Source organism: Mobula birostris, chromosome 8, assembly GCF_030028105.1.
Source record: "Mobula birostris isolate sMobBir1 chromosome 8, sMobBir1.hap1, whole genome shotgun sequence".
In the NCBI taxonomy this organism is placed as follows: Eukaryota; Metazoa; Chordata; class Chondrichthyes; order Myliobatiformes; family Myliobatidae; genus Mobula; species Mobula birostris.
In genome coordinates, this window is record NC_092377.1 from 116,943,332 (window position 1) to 116,965,200 (window position 21,869).

The window sequence follows — 21,869 nt, forward strand, 5'->3', positions numbered from 1 at the left end:
GAGGGTCAGTGAGGAGGGAGCACTGAGGGAGTGGCAGTGAGGAGGGAGCGCTGAGGGAGGGGGCAGAGGAGGGAGCACTGAGAGAGGGGATGGGGGGGACGCTGAGCAAGGGTTGCTGAGGGAGGGTCAGTAAGGAGGGAGCACTGAGGTTGGGGTGGTGAGGAGCGTATGCTTTGGGAGGAGTGGTGAATAGGAAACAGTCAACCCCGTGAACTTTTACATCTCCCTGCCCCATCCAAGCATTTAATCAGCGAATGGTGCGTTCACTGCGAGGAGACAGCGTAGATCAAAATGTTTACTGATTTAGCATATAGATTGCTTCTTGAGGGATCACTGATGTTAAATTTCCGGATCATATGTTTTCTGTCACTGTTATGTCTTGTGTCAGTGAGCTGAAATCCTGCCTTAAAGAAGCTGTGACACTTTGACTCCTGTTATGTTTGGAAACAGATGTTAAAAATCTTACAGCTCCTTCAGGAAGCATCGAAGGAGAATATCTGAAACATGAATTTATCTCTGACATTACATCAACACCCTCTGACAGCCTGGCACTCCCTCCTTATCACCCCTCTCACAGAGCTCCCTCCTCACCCCCTCCAACAACGATCACACCTCACCCCCTCCCACAGTGTTCCCTCCTCACCCCCTCCCACAGCATTCCCTCCTCACCCCCTCCCACAGTGCTCCCTCCTCACCCCCTCTCACAGAGCTCCCTCCTCACCCCCTCCTACAACGATCACACCTCACCCCCTCCCACAGTGTTCCCTCCTCACCCCCTCCCACAGCATTCCCTCCTCACCCCCTCCCACAGTGCTCCCTCCTCACCCCCTCTCACAGAGCTCCCTCCTCACCCCTCTCACAGAGCTCCCTCCTCATCCCCTCCTACAACGATCACACCTCACCCCCTCCCACAGTGTTCCCTCCTCACCCCCCTCACAGAGCTCCCTCCTCACCCCCTCCTACAACGATCACACCTCACCCCCTCCCACAGTGTTCCCTCCTCACCCCCTCCTACAACGATCACACCTCACCCCCTCCCACAGTGTTCCCTCCTCACCCCCCTCACAGAGCTCCCTCCTCACCCCCTCCTACAACGATCACACCTCACCCCCTCCCACAGTGTTCCCTCCTCACCCCCTCCTACAACGATTATACCTCACCCCCTCCCACAGTGCTCCCTCCTCATCCCTCCCACAGTGTTCCCTCCTCACCCCCTCCCACAGCGTTCCCTCCTCACTCCCAACCACAGCACTCCCTCCTCACCCCCTCCCACAGTGTTCCCTCCTCATCCGCTCCCACAGTGTTCCCTCCTCACCCCCTCTCACAGTGTCCCCTCCTCACCTCCTCCTACAGAATTCCCTCCTGACCCCCTCCCACAGCATTCCCTCCTCACCTCCTCCCACAGCGTTCCCTCCTCATCCCCTCCCACAGTGTTCCCTCCTCACCCCCTCCCATAGCGTTCCCTCCTCATCCCATTGCACAGTGTTCCCTCCTCACCGTCCCTCCCACAGCGTTCCCTCCTCACCTCCACCCACAACGTTCCCTCCTCACTGTCTTCTCCCACAGCGTTCCCTCCTCACCCCCTCCCACAGCGTTCCCTCCTCACACCCTCCTACAGAATTCCCTCCTCACCTCCTTCCTCACCACTCCCTCCTTATTGCCCCTCCCACTGCACTCCACCCTGGTTAAAAGGTCAGCACAGCGTTGTGGGCCGAAGGGCCTGTGCTGTGTGGAATGTTTTATATGTGCCATGTTTAGAGAGGTCTGCATGTAGCACGAGCTTGTCAGTAAGTCTACTCTTATAATTAGACCTGACTTGTTTATCACTGAAAACAATGACCGGCATGAATATTCATGCCAACGCTATGTCACGTCCATTTTTATTTTTATTACCACTGAGTAACCAGTGTTCACACGCAGACGGCAACAGAGTGGAACCAATGCCAAATGCACCAGCAGTTTGCTCCCCAAATACTGATAGGTGCACCAGTCTGAGAGGATTTCAAAACGTCCCATCCAATGTCACATGTTCTCGCAAGCGTCCAGATGGGGCCAAGCCAGCACGAGACGTTTGCTGTGAAAAGATCTCACTGTTCTTGGGTCATAGAAGCCAGTTTTCTGCTTCATTTGACAGTGAAGGAAATCAGTAAGTATCTTTACATCTCAAGAGGCAGCACTGCAAGCAGTGTACCAACAAATTTCTTGTCTGCACCATCTTGAGCAGCCAAGGTTCGCCTTGGTAAATGGTTAGCATAGATGTTGTGGGCCGAATGACCTTTTGCTGTGCTGTGTTGGGATCAAGGTTAGGAGGATCCCAGGGATCCTAGTCTGGGATTCTGGGTCCTGAGTCTGTGGGACACAGACTCTCTGGCATTCCCATTTTGTTGGATCATGTTGTTGTTGCTGCACAAATCCTTGGTGAGGCTGCCTTTGGTGCAGTTTTGGTCACCCCGTGACAGGACTTGTACTGGAGCTTTCAAGTGGCGACAGGAGAGCTTCGCCAGGATGCTGCCTGGATTGAAAGGAATGTGCAAGAAATTCAGGTTTATTCTCATCTGACTGTACATATATACAACCAAACGAAACAACATTCCTCCAGACCACGGTGCACAATAGATCACACACACACAGCACATAAACAACAAAAAACAAGTTAATAAACTGTAATTCAAACTGCATGTAGCGTGCAGCACAGGTAAACAGTATAGAGCTCGCTGTCAGTGGAGGGAAGCTATTCAGTCAGAGGGACTGAAAATCATTCCCTGCTACATTTCACAGTAAGGATAATTATTATCAATCATTTCATTATGGACGGTGTTTCAAGAGTTGAGGGGAAGTTGGACAAACTTGGGTTGGAGTGAAGATTGAGTGGTGACCTGGTCTTGGAGTTGGTTTATTATTCTCACATGTACTGAGAAACAGTAAATATCTTGTTTTGCATACTGTTCGTACAGAGCATTGAGGTAGAACAAGGTAAAACAACGGAGGACAGAATAAAGTGGAACAGCAACAGAGAGAGTGCAGTGCAGACAGACAATAAGATGTAAAGCCACAACAGGGCAGATTGTGAAAGTGTCCAACTTATCAGACAAGACGTTGTTCAAATGTGACACAAGAAGAGCAGGGTGCCTGGAATGTGTCAGTGGGATGCTGGTGGAGGCAGGTACGAGGTTCTTAGACACACGTGAATGTGTGGGGAATGGAGGGATGTGGACATTGTGCAGACAGAGGGGATTAGTGTGTCAGACACACACATGAATGTGTGGGGAATGGAGGGATATGGACATTGTGCAGACAGAGGGGATTAGTGTGTCAGACACACACGTGAATGTGTGGGAAATGGAGGGATATGGACATTGTGTAGACACAGGGGATTAGTGTGTCAGACACACACATGAATGTGTGGGGAATGGAGGGATATGGACATTGTGTAGACACAGGGGATTAGTGTGTCAGACACACACATGAATGTGTGGGGAATGGAGGGATATGCACATTGTGTAGACAGAGGGGATTAGTGTGTCAGACACACACATGAATGTGTGGGGAATGGAGGGATGTGGACATTGTGCAGACAGAGGGGATTAGTGTGTCAGACACACACGTGAATGTGTGGGGAATGGAGGGATATGGACATTGTGTAGACACAGGGGATTAGTGTGTCAGACACACACATGAATGTGTGGGGAATGGAGGGATATGGACATTGTGTAGACACAGGGGATTAGTGTGTCAGACACACACATGAATGTGTGGGGAATGGAGGGATATGCACATTGTGTAGACAGAGGGGATTAGTGTGTCAGACACACACGTGAATGTGTGGGGAATGGAGGGATATGCACATTGTGTAGACAGAGGGGATTAGTGTGTCAGACACACACGTGAATGTGTGGGGAATGGAGGGATATGGACATTGTGTAGACAGAGGGGATTAGTGTGTCAGACACACACGTGAATGTGTGGGGAATGGAGGGATATGGACATTGTGTAGACAGGGGATTAGTGTGTCAGACACACACATGAATGTGTGGGGAATGGAGGGATATGGACATTGTGTAGACAGAGGGGATTAGTGTGTTAGACACACACATGAATGTGTGGGGAATGGAGGGATATGGATGTTGTGTAGACAAGGAGGGATTAGTGTGTCAGACACACATAGAAACATAGAAACATAGAAAATAGGTGCAGGAGTAGGCCATTCGGCCCTTTGAGCCTGCACCGCCATTCAGTATGATCATGGCTGATCATCCAACTCAGAACCCTGCACCAGCCTTCCCTCCATACCCCCTGATCCCTTTAGCCACAAGGGCCGTATCTAACTCCCTCTTAAATATAGCCAATGAACTGGCCTCAACTGTTTCCTGTGGCAGAGAATTCCACAGATTCACCACTCTCTGTGTGAAGAAGTTTTTCCTAATCTCGGTCCTAAAAGGCTTCCCCTTTATCCTTAAACTGTGACCCCTCGTTCTGGACTTCCCCAACCTCGGGAACAATCTTCCTGCATCTACCCTGTCCAATCCCTTTAGGATTTTATACGTTTCAATCAGATCCCCCCTCAATCTTCTAAATTCTAACGAGTATAAGCCTAATTCATCCAGTCTTTCATCATATGAAAGTCCTGCCATCCTAGGAATCAATCTGGTGAACCTTCTTTGTACTCCCTCTATGGCAAGGATGTCTTTCCTCAGATTAGGGGACCAAAACTGCACACAATACTCCAGGTGTGGTCTCACCAAGGTTTTGTACAACTGCAGTAGTACCTCCCTGCTCCTGTACTTGAATCCTCTTGCTATAAATGCCAGCATACCATTCGCCTTTTTCACCGCCTGCTGTACCTGCATGCCCACTTTCAATGACTGGTGTATAATGACACCCAGGTCTCGTTGCACCTCCCCTTTTCCTAATCGGCCACCATTCAGATAATAATCTGTTTTCCTGTTTTTGCCACCAAAGTGGATAACTTCACATTTATCCACATTAAATTGCATCTGCCATGAATTTGCCCACTCACCCAACCTATCCAAGTCACCCTGCATCCTCTTAGCATCCTCCTCACAGCTAACACTGCCGCCCAGCTTCGTGTCATCCGCAAACTTGGGGATGCTGCATTTAATTCCCTCGTCTAAGTCATTAATATATATTGTAAACAACTGGGGTCCCAGCACTGAGCCTTGCGGTACCCCACTAGTCACTGTCTGCCATTCTGAAAAGGTCCCATTTATTCCCACTCTTTGCTTCCTGTCTGCCAACCAATTCTCTATCACCATCAATACCTTATCCCCAATACCCTGTGCTTTAAGTTTGCACACTAATCTCCTGTGTGGGACCTTGTCAAAAGCCTTTTGAAAATCCAAATATACCACATCCACTGGTTCTCCCCTATCCACTCTACTAGTTACATCCTCAAAAAATTCTATGAGATTCGTCAGACATGATTTTCCTTTCACAAATCCATGCTGACTTTGTCCGATCATTTCACCGCTTTCCAAATGTGCTGTTATCACATCTTTGATAACTGACTCTAGCAGTTTCCCCACCACCGATGTTAGTCTAACCGGTCTATAATTCCCTGGTTTCTCTCTCCCTCCTTTTTTAAAAAGTGGGGTTACATTAGCCACCCTCCAATCCTCAGGAACTAGTCCAGAATCTAAAGAGTTTTGAAAAATTATCACTAATGCATCCACTATTTCTTGGGCTACTTCCTTAAGCACTCTGGGATGCAGACCATCTGGCCCAGGGGATTTATCTGCCTTTAATCCCTTCAATTTACCTAACACCACTTCCCTACTAACATGTATTTCCCTCAGTTCCTCCATCTCACTAGACCCTCTGTCCCCTACTATTTCCAGAAGATTATTTATGTCCTCCTTAGTGAAGACAGAACTAAAGTAATTATTCAATTGGTCTGCCATGTCCTTGCTCCCCATAATCAATTCACCTGTTTCTGTCTGTAGGGGACCTACATTTGTCTTAATCAATCTTTTTCTTTTCACATATCTATAAAAGCTTTTACAGTCAGTTTTTATGTTCCCTGCCAGTTTTCTCTCATAATCTTTTTTCCCCTTCCTAATTAAGCCCTTTGACCTCCTCTGCTGAACTCTGAATTTCTCCCAGTCCTCAAGTGAGCCACTTTTTCTGGCTAATTTGTATGCTTCTTCTTTGGAATTGATACTATCCCTAATTTCCCTGGTCAGCCACGGGTGCACTACCTTTCTTGATTTATTCTTTTGCCAAACTGGGATGAACAATTATTGTAGTTCATCCATGCAATCTTTAAATGCTTGCCATTGCATATCCACCGTCAACCCTTTAAGTGTCATTTGCCAGTCTATTTTGGCTAATTCACGTCTCATACCTTCAAAGTTACCCATCTTTAAGTTCAGAACCTTTGTTGTGTGGGGAATGGAGGGATGTGGGCATTCTGTAGACAGAGGGGATTAGTGTGTCAGACACACAGATGAATATGTGGGGAATGGAGGGATGTGAACATTGTGTAGGCAGAGGGGATTAGTGTGTCAGACACACACATGAATGTGTGGGGAATGGAGGGATACAGACATTGTGTAGACAGAGGGGATTAGTGTGTCAGACACATGAATGTGTGGGGAATGGAGGGATATGGACATTGTGTAGACAGAGGGGATTAGTGTGTCAGACACACAGATGAATGTGTGGGGAATGGAGGGATATGGACATTGTGTAGACAGAGGGGATTAGTGTATCAGACACACACGTGAATGTGTGGGGAATGGAGGGATGTGGACACTGTGTAGACAGAGGGGATTAGTGTGTCAGAGACACACATGAATGTGTGGGGAATGGAGGGATGTGGACATTGTGTAGACAGAGGGGATTAGTGTGTCAGACACACATGTGAATGTGTGGGGAATGGAGGGATGTGGACATTGTGTAGACAGAGGGGATTAGTGTGTCGGACACACACGTGAATGTGTGGGGAATGGAGGGATATGGACATTGTGTAGACAGAAGGGATTAGTGTGTCAGACACACACGTGAATGTGTGGGGAGTGGAGGGATATGGACACTGTGTAGACAGAGAGGATTTAGTTTAGTTCAGCACAGACTTTGGGGGCTGAAGGGCTGTTCCTGTGTGTGTTCTGTTCTGTTTTCTATCGGATGTTGGTGTATGAGATACTCCGATGCACCCATGTCTTTTGCTGTATGATTTGTGTTCTGTATTGGATGATTTATGTTTCATATTGTATGACCTGTGTGCTGTGTTGTATGATAGATTTTCCATGTTGTATGATCTATGTCTATGTTGTATGATGTAAGTTCTATGTTCTACAGTACTGTGCAAATGTCTTAGGCACATAGCGTGGGTGTTTATGACTTTTGCACAGTGCTGTATTTGTGAATGTGGGACACAGAGAATGTTTGTTAATCTGGCAGGAGAAAAGGATGTTGCAAATAGTGAGAGTACAGCACTGTGGCAGGGGTGTGGGACAGCTGACAGAGAAGCAGTTCCGGGCAAGGGTTGGCACCGGTCCAGACACACCCAGCCTGGAGACACCAGGCAAGGTCATTTGATTCCAAACAATTGCTTGATTGATAATTACAGAATGTCTCTCTGGTGTTTCCCACTTCCTCCCTTCTCCTTTCCCCCTTTTCCAACCATGATTCCCCTCTCCCTTCTCTCTCCCCACTCTCAGTCCATAATGGAGACTCACATCAGAATCAGGTTTATCATCACTCACATATGTCATGAAGTCTGTTTTTTGTGTGGCAGCAGTTCAGTGTAAAACATAAAATTCATACAATACTGTGCAAAAGACTTAAGTAAACTAGCTATGTATCAGTGCCTATGTATGACCTGGTGTTTGACCTCTGCTCTTTGTTGTACAACCCGTGTTCCATGTGGTATGACCTACGTTCTGCGTTGGGTGACATCTTTTCTCCTTCAGGAGCCAGTAGTCAGGAGCAGCAGGGAAAGGTGTTCATGGTGACCAGCCTGGTGAAGATTCCGGTGCTCCGAAAGGACGACGGAGCGATGGTGATTTGCGAGGCTGACGTCCCCGGGGTGAAGGGGATGAAGAGGCGGATAGAGTTCCCACTCAGCGTGCGCTGTGAGTTTCAGAATGTACAGTGGGGGAGATCGGGGGGGGTGCGGGGGGACGGGAATGGCCCGTATCAGTGTGAGGTACAGGTACACTAATAATAGTAATAGTAATCATTCATATTTTCTTGATCCTGACTGGGAGATTCTTTCGTTACTGTAGCGACATTTAAAACCACACGTAGCAGTGTGCCGACTTAACTAATAAAGTACAAAACAATAATAATTTACCAATGTGCAATAATTTGCAATAATGTCCAATAATAATTGCAAAATAATAAAACAGAGACTATTATACTATGATGGGTGTTCTCCTGCCGCACAGAGATGAACTGTTGTGTATGCTTATTCCACTTGATAGGAAAGATTTTCTGTAACAATCCTTGTGACAGTGGAGTTAAATGAACCTGTTTGAAAGGTGCTCCGCTGCTTATTCAGTAGGTCATGGAGAGGATGTGCCTGATTGTCCATAATGGATAACAGTTTGTTTAGTGACCTTCTCTCCACCACTAACTCAGAAGAGTCTGGGTTGTAGCCAAGGATGGATCCAGCCTTTTAGGTGAGTTTATTTAGTCTTTCTGCATCACCAGCACCAATGCTACTCCCCCAACATAAAGCCGCAAATACGACTGCTCTTGCTGCAGCAGACTGGTAAAAGATCTCTAACACCCTGCTGCACACATTGAAGGATCTCAGCTTCCTTAGAAAATAGAGTCTGTTCATCCCCTTCTTGTAAACAGCCTTGATGTTGGTTTTCCTGTCAAGTCTGTTGTCGAGGTGAACACCCTCTTCTACCAGACCATGTACAGGACTCCTCACAGTCCTCTTCCTCCTAAAATCAATCACCATCTCCCTGATTTTGGCCACATTCAGGAGCAGGTGATTCCTCGCATACCACTCCACAAACTTGTCCACCTGTCCACTGACTCCTGCCCATCTCTGATACTCCCAGCCACCGCAGAGTCATCAGAGAACTTCTGCAAGTGGCAAGACTCAGATTCGTACTGAAAGTCTGAGGTGTACAGTGTGAACAGAAACAGAGACAGGACCGTCCCTCGTGGCACTCCAGTGCCACTCACCACCATCTCAGACAGAGAACTACCCACCCGAAACTGGGTCTATCTGTCAGGTAGTCAGTAATCCAGGAGAGAGTGGACTTGTCTACGCACATCCTTTGCAGCTTCTCACTCAGAAGAAGTGGGTGTATCATATTGAAGGCAATAAAGAAACCAAGAACTGTGATTCTCACAATGTCACCAGCATCCTCCATGTGGGACTGAGCCCTCTGCAACAGGTGGGTGATGCCATCATCCACTCCCACATGAGGCTGGTAGGCAGACTGTGGAGGGTGCGATGAAGATTAGATTATTAGATTATGAGGACACGCAGTCCTCTTTTATTGTCATTTAGTAATGCATGCATTAAGAAATGATACAATATTCCTCCAGTGTGATATCACAGAAGCACAGGACAGACCAAGACTGAAAAACTAACAAAAACCACATAATTATAACTTATAGTTACAACAGTGCAACAATACCATAACTTGATGAAGAACAGGCCATGGTCACAGTAAAAAAGTTCAAAGTCTCTTGAAAGTCCCACATCTCATGCAGAGGGGAGAAGGAAGAAAGCTCCTCCTGCCATGCCCGACTACAGTCCGACTCTCAGTCGTTTGAAAACTTCGAGCCTCTGATCAGCCCTCCGACACTGAGTATCGAGCACCATCTCTATCCGAACGCTTCGACCTCAGCCTCGGTTGCCAGCAGCAGGCAAAGCCAGGAATTTTGGGGCCTTCCCTCCCGAGATTCTCAATCGCACAGTAGCAGCGGCAGCGAACCAGGCATTTCAGAAATTTCTCCGGATGTTCCTCTGTGCTTCTCACGTCTGTCTCCATCAAATCAGAATTGTGCACTGCCCCCTATTTAACAAATATGATATAATTTCACCGGAGAGCTGCGTGCACCGCATCGCACTGCCATCTTCTCCTCCCGCCTTATCTCACCTCACCTCACCTCACCTTGGACCGCAGAACTCACCTGCGGTCCAAGGTAAGTCAGGACCAGCCTCTCCAGCACCTTCATCACATGAGATGTGAGGGCAATTGATCTGTATTAAATAAATTCAGATGGAGTCGCCTTCTTGGGTGCAGGAACCAAGCAGGAAGTCCTCCGTAGCACCAGTATCTTTTCCTGATTCAGACTCAGATAGTAAAAGTGCTGCAAAATACCAGACAGCTGACTCGCACAGTCCTTCAGTACCCTGGGGCTGATACCGTCCGGGCCAGCAGCCTTGCCTTGATGTAGTCTGGATAAGTGTGAGGTGCTACATTTTGGGAAGCCAGCAGAGGACAACGCTCTCAGAATGAGCGGCAGGACTGAGATGCAACGGGACTTGGGAGTCCTTGTACAGGATACCCTTAAGGTTAACCTCCAGGTTGAGTCGGAAGTGAAGAAGGCGAATGCAATGTTGGCATTCATTTCTAGAGGAATAGAGTATAGGAGCAGGGATGTGATGTTGAGGCTCTATAAGGCGCTGGTGAGACCTCACTTGGAGTACTGTGGGCAGTTTTGGTCTCCTTATTTAAGAAAGGATGTGCTGACGTTGGAGAGGGTACAGAGAAGATTCACTAGAATGATTCCAGGAATGAGAGGGTTAACATATGAGGAACGTTTGTCCGCTCTTGGAATGTATTCCTTGGAGTTTAGAAGAATGAGGGGGGACCTCATAGAAACATTTTGAATGTTGAAAGGCATGGCCAGAGTGGATGTGGCAAAGTTGTTTCCCATGATCGGGGAGTCCAGTACGAGAGGGCATGACTTAAGGATTGAAGGGCGCCCTTTCAGAACAGAAATGCGAAGAAATTTTTTTAGACAGAGGGTGGTGAATCTATGGAATTTGTTGCCATGTCCAGCAGTGGAGGCCAAGTCATTGGGTGTATTTAAGGCAGAGATTTTTAGGTATCTGAGTAGCCAGGGCATCAAAGGTTATGGTGAGAAGGCGGGGGAGTGGGACTAAACGGGACAATGGATCAGCTCATGATAAAATGGCAGAGCAGACTTGATGGGCCAAATGGCCAACTTCTGCTCCCTTGTCTTATGGTCTTATGGACTCAGGAGAGTACTTCAGAACAAAGAGACCCAGGGCCAGGGGAGTGATGTAGAACAGAGGGACCCAGGGGTACAGGTACATGGTTCCCTGGGGAGTGATGTAGAGACCCAGGGGTACAGGTACACATTCCCTGGGGAGTGATGTAGAACAGAGAGACCCTGGGGTACAGGTACACGGTTCCCTGGGGGGTGATGTAGAATGGAGAGACCCTGGGGTACAGGTACACGGTTCCCTGGAGGGTGATGTAGAACGGAGAGACCCTGGGGTACAGGTAATCAGTTGCTAAAAGTGGTGACATGGTTAGACAGCATGGTGAATAAGGTGATTGTCATGCTGGCCTTCATTGGTCAGGGCACTGAGTACAGGAATTAGGACATTAGATTGCAGTTGTACAAGACATTGGTGAGATCGCACTTGGAATATTCAATAACTTGGAATTTTGGTCACCCTGCTATAAGGAAGATATTATTAAGCTGGAAATGGTCCAGACAAGATTCACCAGGCTGCTGAGGAGATTTAGGAGGATGTTGCCGGGACTTGAGAGACTAAGAGAGAGATCGGTCAGGTTGGACTTTATTCACTGGAATGGAGGAGGCTTACAGAGATGTGTAAAGTCACCACATGCACAGATAGGGTGAATGTGGACAGTCTTTTCCCCAGGGCTGGGGCATGAAGAACCAAGGGGCACAGGTTGGAACCAGAGGATGGTCTGTATTTAGACCAAGATGACAGTGAGAGTGGTTGAGGCAGGTACATTGACAACATTTGGATGGTCACGTGGACAGGAAAGGTTTAGGGGGCTATGACATGATCACAGGCAAATGAGACTGGCTTAGGTGGGATTCATGGTTGCGGGGGTCGGGGGGGGGTGTTGTGGACTCTGACCGAAGAGCCTGGTTCTGTGCTGTGTGACTCTGTGAATTGAGCAGTGTGACAGATAGAGCAGCCCCACCACTGAAATTCTGCAGTAATTCACTCTCCCCCAGCATGACGACAGAGGATAACTACTGAACATTTTACATTCACTGGCCTCATTTTTTAATTAACTACTAGTTATAAATGCGCTACTTGTGGATATGCTGAACTATTTTAACACATGCTGTTACTTTCAGAGCAAAAATTCCAGTGAAAATGAGGAGCGCAAATAAAATAATTATGGTTAGAACACACTTCAGGTACTGTGTTCAGTTCTGGTCACCTCATTATAGAAAGGGTGTGGAAACTTTAGAGAGAGGGCAGAAGAATCAGAATCAGGTTTAATATCACTGGCATATGTCATGAGATTTGTTGTTTTACAGTAGCAGTAGACTAGAATACATAACAAAAAGCTATAAATTGTTTTATACTATATATATTAAATAAGTAGTGCTAAAAGAGAGTAAATAAAAATTTTTAATAAGTGAGGTAGTTCTCCTGGGTTCATGGACCATTCGGAAAGTGGATGGCAGTGGGGAAGAAGCTGTTTCTAAAATGTTAATTGTGAGGCTTCAGGCTCTAATACTTCCTCTCTGATGGTAGCAATGAGAAGAGAGGATGTCTTGGGCGATGGGGATCCTTAGTGACAGATGCTGCCTTTTTGAGGCTTCACTTTTTAAGGCCCATCACGGAGCTGGCTAGTTTACAACTTTCTGGAGCTTTTTCTGATCCTGTGCAGGGGCCCCTCCAGACCAGAAGGTGGTGCGGTCAGCTGGAATACTCTCCATGGTAAATCTGTAGAAATTTGCGATGGTCTTTGGTGACATACCAAGTCTCTTCAAACTCTGAATGAAATCTACCCGCTGCTGTGGCTTCTTTGTAATTGCATCAATATATTGGGCCCAGAATAGATCTTCAGAGATGTTGACACCCAGGAACTTAAAACTTCTCCCCCTTTCCACTGCTGCTCCCTCGATGGGGTGGAGTTTGCTAGGTGTGTTCAGGAAGGTTTCTTAACACAATATGTAGATAAACCTACAAGAGGAGAGGCTATAGTTGATCTAGTGGTGGGAAATGAACCTGGTCAGGAGACAGGTCTCTCAGTGGGAGAGCATTCTGGAGATAGTGATCACAATTCTATCTCCTTTACCAAAGCATAGGAGAGGGATAGGAACAGACAAGTTAGGAAAGCATTTTATTGGAGTAAGGGGGAAAGATGAAGCTATCAGGCAGGAACTTGGAAGCATAAATTGGGACCAGATGTTCTCAGGGAAATGTACGGCAGAAATGTGGCAAATGTTCAGGGGATATTTGCATGGTGATCTGCATAGGTACGTTCCAATGAGACAGGGAAAGGATGGTAGGGTACAGGAACCATGGCGTACAAAGACTGTTGAAAATCTAGTCAAGAAAAAAAGAAAAGTTTACAAAAGGTTCAAAAAAACTAGCTATTGATAGCGATCTAGAAGATTATAAGGCTAGCAGGAAGGAGCTTAAGAATGAAATTCGGAGAGCCAGAAGGGGCCATGAGAAGGCCTTGGCAGACAAGATTAAGGAAAACCCCACGGCGTTCTACAAGTATGTGAAGAGCAAGAGGATGACAGAATAGGCCCAATCAAATGTGACAGTGGAAAAGTGTGTATGGAACTAGAGAAGATAGCAGAGATACTTAATGAGTACTCTGCTTCAGTATTCACTATGAAAAAGGATCTTGGCAATTTGAGGGATGACTTACAGCAGATTGAAGACCTTGAGCATATAGACGTTAAGAAAGAGGATGTGCTAGAGCTTTTGGAAAGCATCAAGTTGGATAAGCCTGCCAGATGAGATGTACCCCAGGCTACTGTGGGAGGCGAGGGAGGAGATTGCTGAGCCTCTGACAATGATCTTTGCATCGTCAATGGGGATGGGAGAGGTTCCGAAGCATTAAAGGGTTGCAGATGTTGTTCCCTTATTCAAGAAAGGAAGTAGAGATAGCCCTGGAAATTATAGACCAGTGAGTCTTACTTCATGGTTGGTAAGTTGATGGAAAAGATCCTGAGAGGCAGGATTTATGAACATTTAGAGAGGCATAATATGATCAGGAATAGTCAGCATGGCTTTCTCAAAGGCAGGTCATGCCTTACGAGCCTGATTGAATTTTTTGAGGATGTGACTAAGCACATTGATGAAGGTAGAGCAGTAGATGTAGTGTATATGGATTTCAGCAAGACATTTGATAAGGTACTTCATGCAAGGCTTATTGAGAAAGTAAGGTGGCATGGGATCCAAGGGGACCTTGCTTTGTGCATCCAGAATTGGCTTGCTCACAGAAGGCAAAGAGTGATTATAGATGGGTCATATTTTGCATGGAAGTCGGTGACCCGTGGTGTGCCTCAGGGATCTGTTCTGGGACCCCTTCTTTTTGTGACTTTTATAAATGACCTGCATGAGGAAGTGGAGGGATGGGTCAGTAAATTTGCTGATGACACAAAGGTTGGGGGTGTTGTGGATAGCGTGGAGGGCTGTCAGAGTTTACAGCGGGACATTGATAGAATGCAAAACTGGACCGAGAAGTGGCAGATGGAGTTCAACTCAGATAAGTGTGAAGTGGTTCATTTTGGTAGGTCAAATATGATGGCAGAATCTATATGGTAAGATGCTTGGCAGTGTGGAGGATCGGAGGGATCTTGGGGTCCCACTCAAAGCTGATGCGCAGATTGACTCTGTGGTTAAGAAGGCAAACGGTGCATTGGCCTTCATCAACCGTGGGATTGAGTTTAAGAGCTGAGAGGTAATGTTGCAGCTATATAGGACCCTGGTCAGACCCCACTTGGAGTACTGTGCTCAGTTCTGGTCACCTCACTACAGGAAGGGTGTGGAAACTATAGAGAGGGAGCAGAGGAGATTTACAAGGATGTTGCCTGGATTGGGGAGCATGCCTTATGAGAATAGGTTGAGTGAACTCAGCCTTCTCTCCTTAGAGCAACAGAGAATGAGAGGTGACCTGATAGAAGTGTATAAGATGATGAGAGGCATTGATCGTGTGGATAGTCAGAGGTTTTTTCCCAGGGCTGAAATGACTATCACGAGAGGGCACAGTTTTAAGGTGCTTGGAAGCAGGTACAGAGGTAAGTTTTTACGCAGAGAGTGGTGAGTACATGGAATGGGCTACCCTCGGCAGAGGTGGAGACGGAACCGATAGGACCTCTTAAGAGACTCTGGGATGGGTAGAAGGAGCTTCGAAAAATAGAGGGCTATGGGTAACCCTAGATAATTTCTAAGGTAAGGACATGTTCGGCACAGCTTTGTGGGCCAAAGGACCTGTGTTGTGCTGAATGTTTTCTATGTTTCTATGTTTCTACACAGAGAGTGGTGAGCATATGGAATGAATTGTAGAGGTGATGGCAGAGGCATACACGTTAGTGACATTTAAAATGAAATAGGCACATAGATGATAGAAAAATGGAGGGCTATGTATGAGATAAGGATTAGATTGATCTTAGAGTAGGTTAAAACATCGTGAGCTGAGGGGCCTGTGCTATACTGTGCTTTCTATGTTCTGCGTCAGTTCACACTTCATCTGACGATGATCCATCTGTCAATCACTCAACACCAACATCTCATCACCACAGCAGGTTAAAACAATATAATTACCAGTTTTCTGAGCAGGGAGTTCCATTCCACAGTTAATTGCTCTGGGCTTTTACAGGATATATCTACTGAGGAAATTGGTGAGCTCAGTTAGAGGTTGTGTGAGTGGGTGGAAGTTATGGCAATGGAGGGGTCTCTATCCCAGAATGCACTGCAACAAAGCAAGCTCTCTATTAGAGCAAAGGGGCCACAAATAGAAATGATGGGAAACAATGGCAGAGGGGGGTAGAGGAGAGTGAGCAGGCATGGGTAGAACAGCAGCCAGACATGGAGTTACACAGCACAGAAACAGATCCAACTGATCCCTGCTGACCATCTAAACTCATCCCATTTGCCCATGTTGGTCCTAAATCTTTTCTATCCATGTGCCTGTCCAAAAGTGGCATCACGGTGTAGCAGTCAGTGCAACGCCATGACAGCCTGGGGTGTCAGAGTTTGATCCCGGAGTTTGTACTTCCTCCCAGTGCAACACCGTGACAGCCTGGGGTGTCAGAGTTTGATCCCGGAGTTTGTACTTCCTCCCAGTGCAACACCGTGACAGCCTGGGGTGTCAGAGTTTGATCCCGGAGTTTGTACTTCCTCCCAGTGCAACACCGTGACAGCCTGGGGTGTCAGAGTTTGATCCCGGAGTTTGTACTTCCTCCCAGTGCAACACCGTGACAGCCTGGGGTGTCAGAGTTTGATCCCGGAGTTTGTACTTCCTCCCAGTGCAACACCGTGACAGCCTGGGGTGTCAGAGTTCGATCCCGGAGTTTGTACTTCCTCCCAGTGCAACACCGTGACAGCCTGGGGTGTCAGAGTTCGATCCCGGAGTTTGTACTTCCTCCCAGTGCAACACCGTGACAGCCTGGGGTGTCAGAGTTCGATCCCGGAGTTTGTACTTCCTCCCAGTGCAACACCGTGACAGCCTGGGGTGTCAGAGTTCGATCCCGGAGTTTGTACTTCCTCCCAGTGCAACACCGTGACAGCCTGGGGTGTCAGAGTTCGATCCCGGAGTTTGTACTTCCTCCCAGTGCAACACCGTGACAGCCTGGGGTGTCAGAGTTCGATCCCGGAGTTTGTACTTCCTCCCAGTGCAACACCGTGACAGCCTGGGGTGTCAGAGTTCGATCCCGGAGTTTGTACTTCCTCCCAGTGCAACACCGTGACAGCCTGGGGTGTCAGAGTTTGATCCCGGAGTTTGTACTTCCTCCCAGTGCAACACCGTGACAGCCTGGGGTGTCAGAGTTTGATCCCGGAGTTTGTACTTCCTCCCAGTGGAATGCATAGGCCTTATTCCCGATGCTCCGGCTCCCCACCACAGTCCAAAGACATACCAGTTAGTCGGTCAATGTAAATTGTCCTCTGATTTTGCCGGGTGGCAAAGCTCGAAGGACCGGAACAGCCTGTTGCAAAAAACAAGAAATCCAAATGAATATTGTGAATGTACCCATCCCAACCACTTCCCCCAGCATCACAGACCCACCACGCTCTGGGTGAAAAACCTGCCCCTCAGGTTCCTATTAAATCTCTTCCCCTTTCACCTTAAATCTGTGGCCTCTGGTTCATGATTCCCGACCATGGGGAAAAGGCTCTGCACGTTCAGCATATCTAAGGCGCTAAACTGGGAACACTCGCACAGTTTCACCTATCACCTGCCACCTTGTCCTTCTAACCCCCGCTCCCCTCACCTTCTTCCTTTCTAGTCCTGATGAAGGGTGTCAGCCCAAAGCATCAACTGTTTATCCCATCCATGGCTGCTGCCTGACCTGAGCCCCTCCAGCACATTGTGCACTGCCCCAGAATTCCATCGCCTGCAGTACCTCGTGTGCCTATACCCCCCATGGTTGCATACAGCTCTGTCAGGTCACCCATCAGTCGCCAACACTCCAACCTGCCCAACCTCTCTACATAACTCAGACCCTCGTCCCAGCAACATCCTTGTGAATATCTTCTGCACTCATTTCAGCAGGGCGACCAAAACTGAACAATAATTCGCCTCAGTGAGTCTGCTGGATGCTGCTGCTCTGTTCAAGTGAGGTCAGACTGACTGTCCTGTGCAGTGTACAGTGAGGTACAGGGACAGAAAGACGAGCTGCCCAGCAGCAGCACAGGTACACAGGCTCAGACAACACACACAACGTGCACTGAGTGGCCACTTCATTGGGTGCACCTACATGTGGCAGAAATCCAATGCATACATGGTCAAAATCCTCAGTTGTGTTCAAACCAAATATCAGAAAAGGGGACAAATGTTTAATGCTGAAAAATGTGAAGTGTTACATTTTGGTAGGACTAATCAAAATAGGACATACATGATAAATGGTAGGGCATTGAAGAATGCCGTAGAACAGAGGGATCTAGGAATAATGGTGCATAGTTCCCTGAACGTGGAATCTCATGTGGATAGGGTGGGGAAGAAAGCTTTTGGTATGCTGGCCTTTATTAATCAGAGCATTGAGTATAGGAGTTGGGATGTAATGTTGAAATTCTATAAGGCATTGGTGAGGCCAAATTTGGAGTATTGTGTACAGTTCTGGTCACCGAATTATAGGAAAGATGTCAATAAAATTGAGAGAGTACAGAGGAGACTTACTAAAATGTTGCCTGGGTTTCATCTCCTAAGTTACAGAGAAAGGTTGAGCAAGTTGGGTCTTTATTCTTTGGAGCGTAGAAGGTTGAGGGGGAACTTGATGGAGGTGTTTAAAATTATGAGGGGGATTGATAGAGATGACATGGATAGGCTTTTTCTATTGAGAATGGGGGAGATTCAAACAAGAGGACATGAGTTGAGAGTTAAAGGGCAAAAGTTTAGGGGTAACATGAGGGGGAACTTCTTTACTCAGAGAGTGGTAGCTGTGTGGAACGAGCTTCCAGCAGAAGTGGTTGAGGCAGGTTCGATGTTGTCGTTTGAAGTTAAATATGGACAGGAAAGGAATGGAGGGTTATGGGCTGAGTGTGGATTGGTGGGACTAGGTAAGAGTAAGAGTTTGGCACGGACTAGAAGGGCTGAGATGGCCCGTTTCCGTGCTGTAATTGTTGTATGGTTATATATGGTTATATGATTAAATGTAATCTAAGTGACTTTGACCATGGAATGATTGTTGGTGCCAGACAGGATGGTTCGAGTAACTTGGAAACTGTTGAACTTGTGGGATTTTCACACACAACACTCTCTAGAGTTTGCGGAGGATGGTGCAAGAAACATAGAAAAACATCCAGTGAGCTGCAGTTCTGTTGGTGAAAGCGCCTTGTTCATGAGAGAGGTCAGCGGAGGATGGTCAGACTGGTTCAAGCTGGCTGAAACGCAACAGAAACTCAAGTAACCACGTGTTCCATCAATGGTGTGCAGAAGAGCATCTCTGAATGCACAACACATCAAACCTTGAGGTGGACGGGCTACAGCAGCAGAAAGCCATGGACATACACTCAGTGACCACTTTGTTAGGTACAGGAGGTATATCACCACACACTACCTTGAGATTCACTTCCATTTACAGGAAAATAAAGAACTACAGTAGAACTGATGGGGAAGAAAATACACACAGAAAGACTGACAAACAACCAATCTGCAAAGGAAGACTGGCCACTGAGTGCAGACAGAACAAAACAATACAAACAAAGACACACACACGTACGTGTCTCAGTTCATGAGGCAATCTGTGGGCTTCCATTGCTGAGGTTCTGATTAGGGTTGTGATGGGTGCTCCAAGAACACAAGGGAAGTAGCTGTTCCTGAACCTGGCGATGTGGGACTTCGGGCTTCTGTACCCCCTGCCCGATGAGAGCTGTGAGATGGCATGACTCGGGTGGTGGGGACCTTTGATGATAGACGTTGCCTTCCTGAGGCAGCATCTCCTGCAGATGCTACCGATGGTGGGGACAGATGAGTCTGTGATGGATTGGGCTGAGTTCACTACTCCCTACAGCTTCTTCCATTCCGGTACATTCCGTACAGACCGTGATGTAACCAGACAGGATACTTTCAACAGGACATCTGTAGGACTTTGTCAGACAGTTTGGTGACAAGCCAAACCTCTTTAACCTCCTGAGAAACCACAACTCCCATTTGTTGTGGTTTGGCAAAATGCCACAACTCTACCGAATATTCCCATCCAATCCACCAGTCTCCCAATACAGGCTCCTACACACAGAGTGTCTGAGAGTCAAGTGTTCAAAAACTGCAAAGTACCAGAAGAAGGAGTCGACCTTGAACCAAACAGAACTATAGAAGAAGCATAACTTTGATTGTATTCTGGTAACTGTCACACCTTGCCCCCAGGAGTGTGTGATGGGACGGTGTGGAGGGAGCTTCACTCTGTGTCTGACCCTGGGAGTGTGTGATGGGATGGTGTGGAGGGAGTTTCACTCTGTGTCTGACCCTAGGAGTGTGCGATGGGACAGTGTGTAGGGTGCTTCACTCTGTGTCTGACCCTGGGAGTGTGTGATGGGATAGTGTGGAGGGAGTTTCACTCTGTGTCTGAGCCCAGGAGTGTGTGATGGGACAGTCTGGAGGGAGCTTCACTCTGTGTCTGACTCTGGGAGTGTGTGATGGGATGGTGTGGAGGGAGATTCGCTCTGTGTCTGCACCTGGGAGTGTGTGATGGGACGGTCTGGAGGGAGCTTCACTCTGTGTCTGACCCTGGGAGTGTGTGATGGGATGGCAGGAAGTGTGCTTCACTCTAAATAACTAAATTCTCACTCGGTACGCACTGGTCACTTTTGTAACATCCAAATCATTTATCCTTCTCTCACAGACTCCCCGACGGCTAAAGTGGAAGCTACACCAGTAATCCTGAGGGAGGGAGATGATCTGCTCTTGACTTGCTCTGTGACGGGGAACCCATTGTAAGTCTACCACAGCATCAAACTTCCACTCGGACCTCGAACACTCAGCCCGTCATGCACTCATGTCTCATGTAGAACATGTGTGATAAAACTCCAATATTCCAGCTCTCTTCGGATATCCGTGTTAGTGGAACTTACTTCGCAATTAGACAGATTGGAAAAGAAGGAGTGATTGAAAGCTTCTCATCAGAGGTCAGAGTGATATAGACATTGTGTAGTCAGAAGGATATTGACATTGTGTGGTCACAGGAATATGGACATTGTGTAGTCAGAGGAATATGGACATTGTGCAGTCAGAGGGATATTGATATTGTGTGGTCAGACATGTGTACTCAGAGGGAGACAGGCATTGTGCAGTCAGAGAGATATGGACATTGTGTAGTCAAAGAGATATGGAAATTGGGTAGTCAGAGGGATATGGACATTGTGTAGTGAGAGGGAGACGGACATTGTGTAGTCAGAGGGATATGGAAATTGTGTACTCAGAGGGAGACGGACATTGTGTAGTCAGAGGGACGTGGATATTGTGTAGTCAGAGGGATAGGGGCATGTATACTCAGAGGGATATTGACATTGTGCAGGCAGAGGGATATGGACATTGTTTACTCAGAGGGACAGGGACATTGTGCAGTCAGAGAGATAGGGACATTGTGTAGTCAGAGGGATATGGACATTGTGCAGTCAGAGGGATAGGGACATTGTGTGGTCAGAGGGATATGGACATTGTGTGGTCAGAACGATATGGACATTGTGTAGTCAAAGAAATATTGACATTGTGTGGTCACAGGGATATGGACATTGCATAGTCAGAGGAAGACAGACATTGTGCAGTCAGAGAGATATTGACGTTGTGTAGTCAGAGGGATATTGATATTGTGTAGTCAGAGAGAGATGGATATTGTGTAGCAAGAGGGATATGGACATTATGAAGTCAGAGGGATATTGACACTGTATAGTCAGAGAAATAGGGACATTGTGTAGTCAGAGAGACAGGGACATTGTGTAGTCTGAAGGATATGGACATTGTGTAGTCAGAGAGAGACGGCCATTCTTTAGTCAGAGGGAGACAGACATTGTGTAGTCAGAGGGAAACAGACATTGTGTAGTCAGAGGGATATGGACCTTGTGTAGTCAGAGGGATATGGACATTATGTAGTCAGAGGGATATTGACATTGTGCAGTCAGCGGAAATTTGACATTGTGTAGTCAGAGAGAGATGGATATTGTGTAGTCAGAGGTATATGTGCATTGTGTAGTCAGAGGGATATGGACATTATGAAGTCAGAGGGATATTGACACT

The 21,869-nt window shown here is 47.2% G+C and overlaps 1 protein-coding gene across 4 annotated transcripts in view; it reads left to right on the forward strand.

The window, feature by feature from the left end:
• The window catches only part of cadm4 (cell adhesion molecule 4), a 289,714-nt gene that overhangs the window by 133,577 nt on the left and 134,268 nt on the right, over window positions 1–21,869 (forward strand). For all 4 annotated transcript variants that reach the window (XM_072265997.1, XM_072266000.1, XM_072265996.1 and 1 more), the window contains exons 5-6: window positions 7,932–8,093; window positions 20,479–20,569. In XM_072265997.1, coding sequence (XP_072122098.1) covers window positions 7,932–8,093; window positions 20,479–20,569 — 253 coding nt within the window. The remainder of the gene's footprint in view (window positions 1–7,931; window positions 8,094–20,478; window positions 20,570–21,869) is intronic.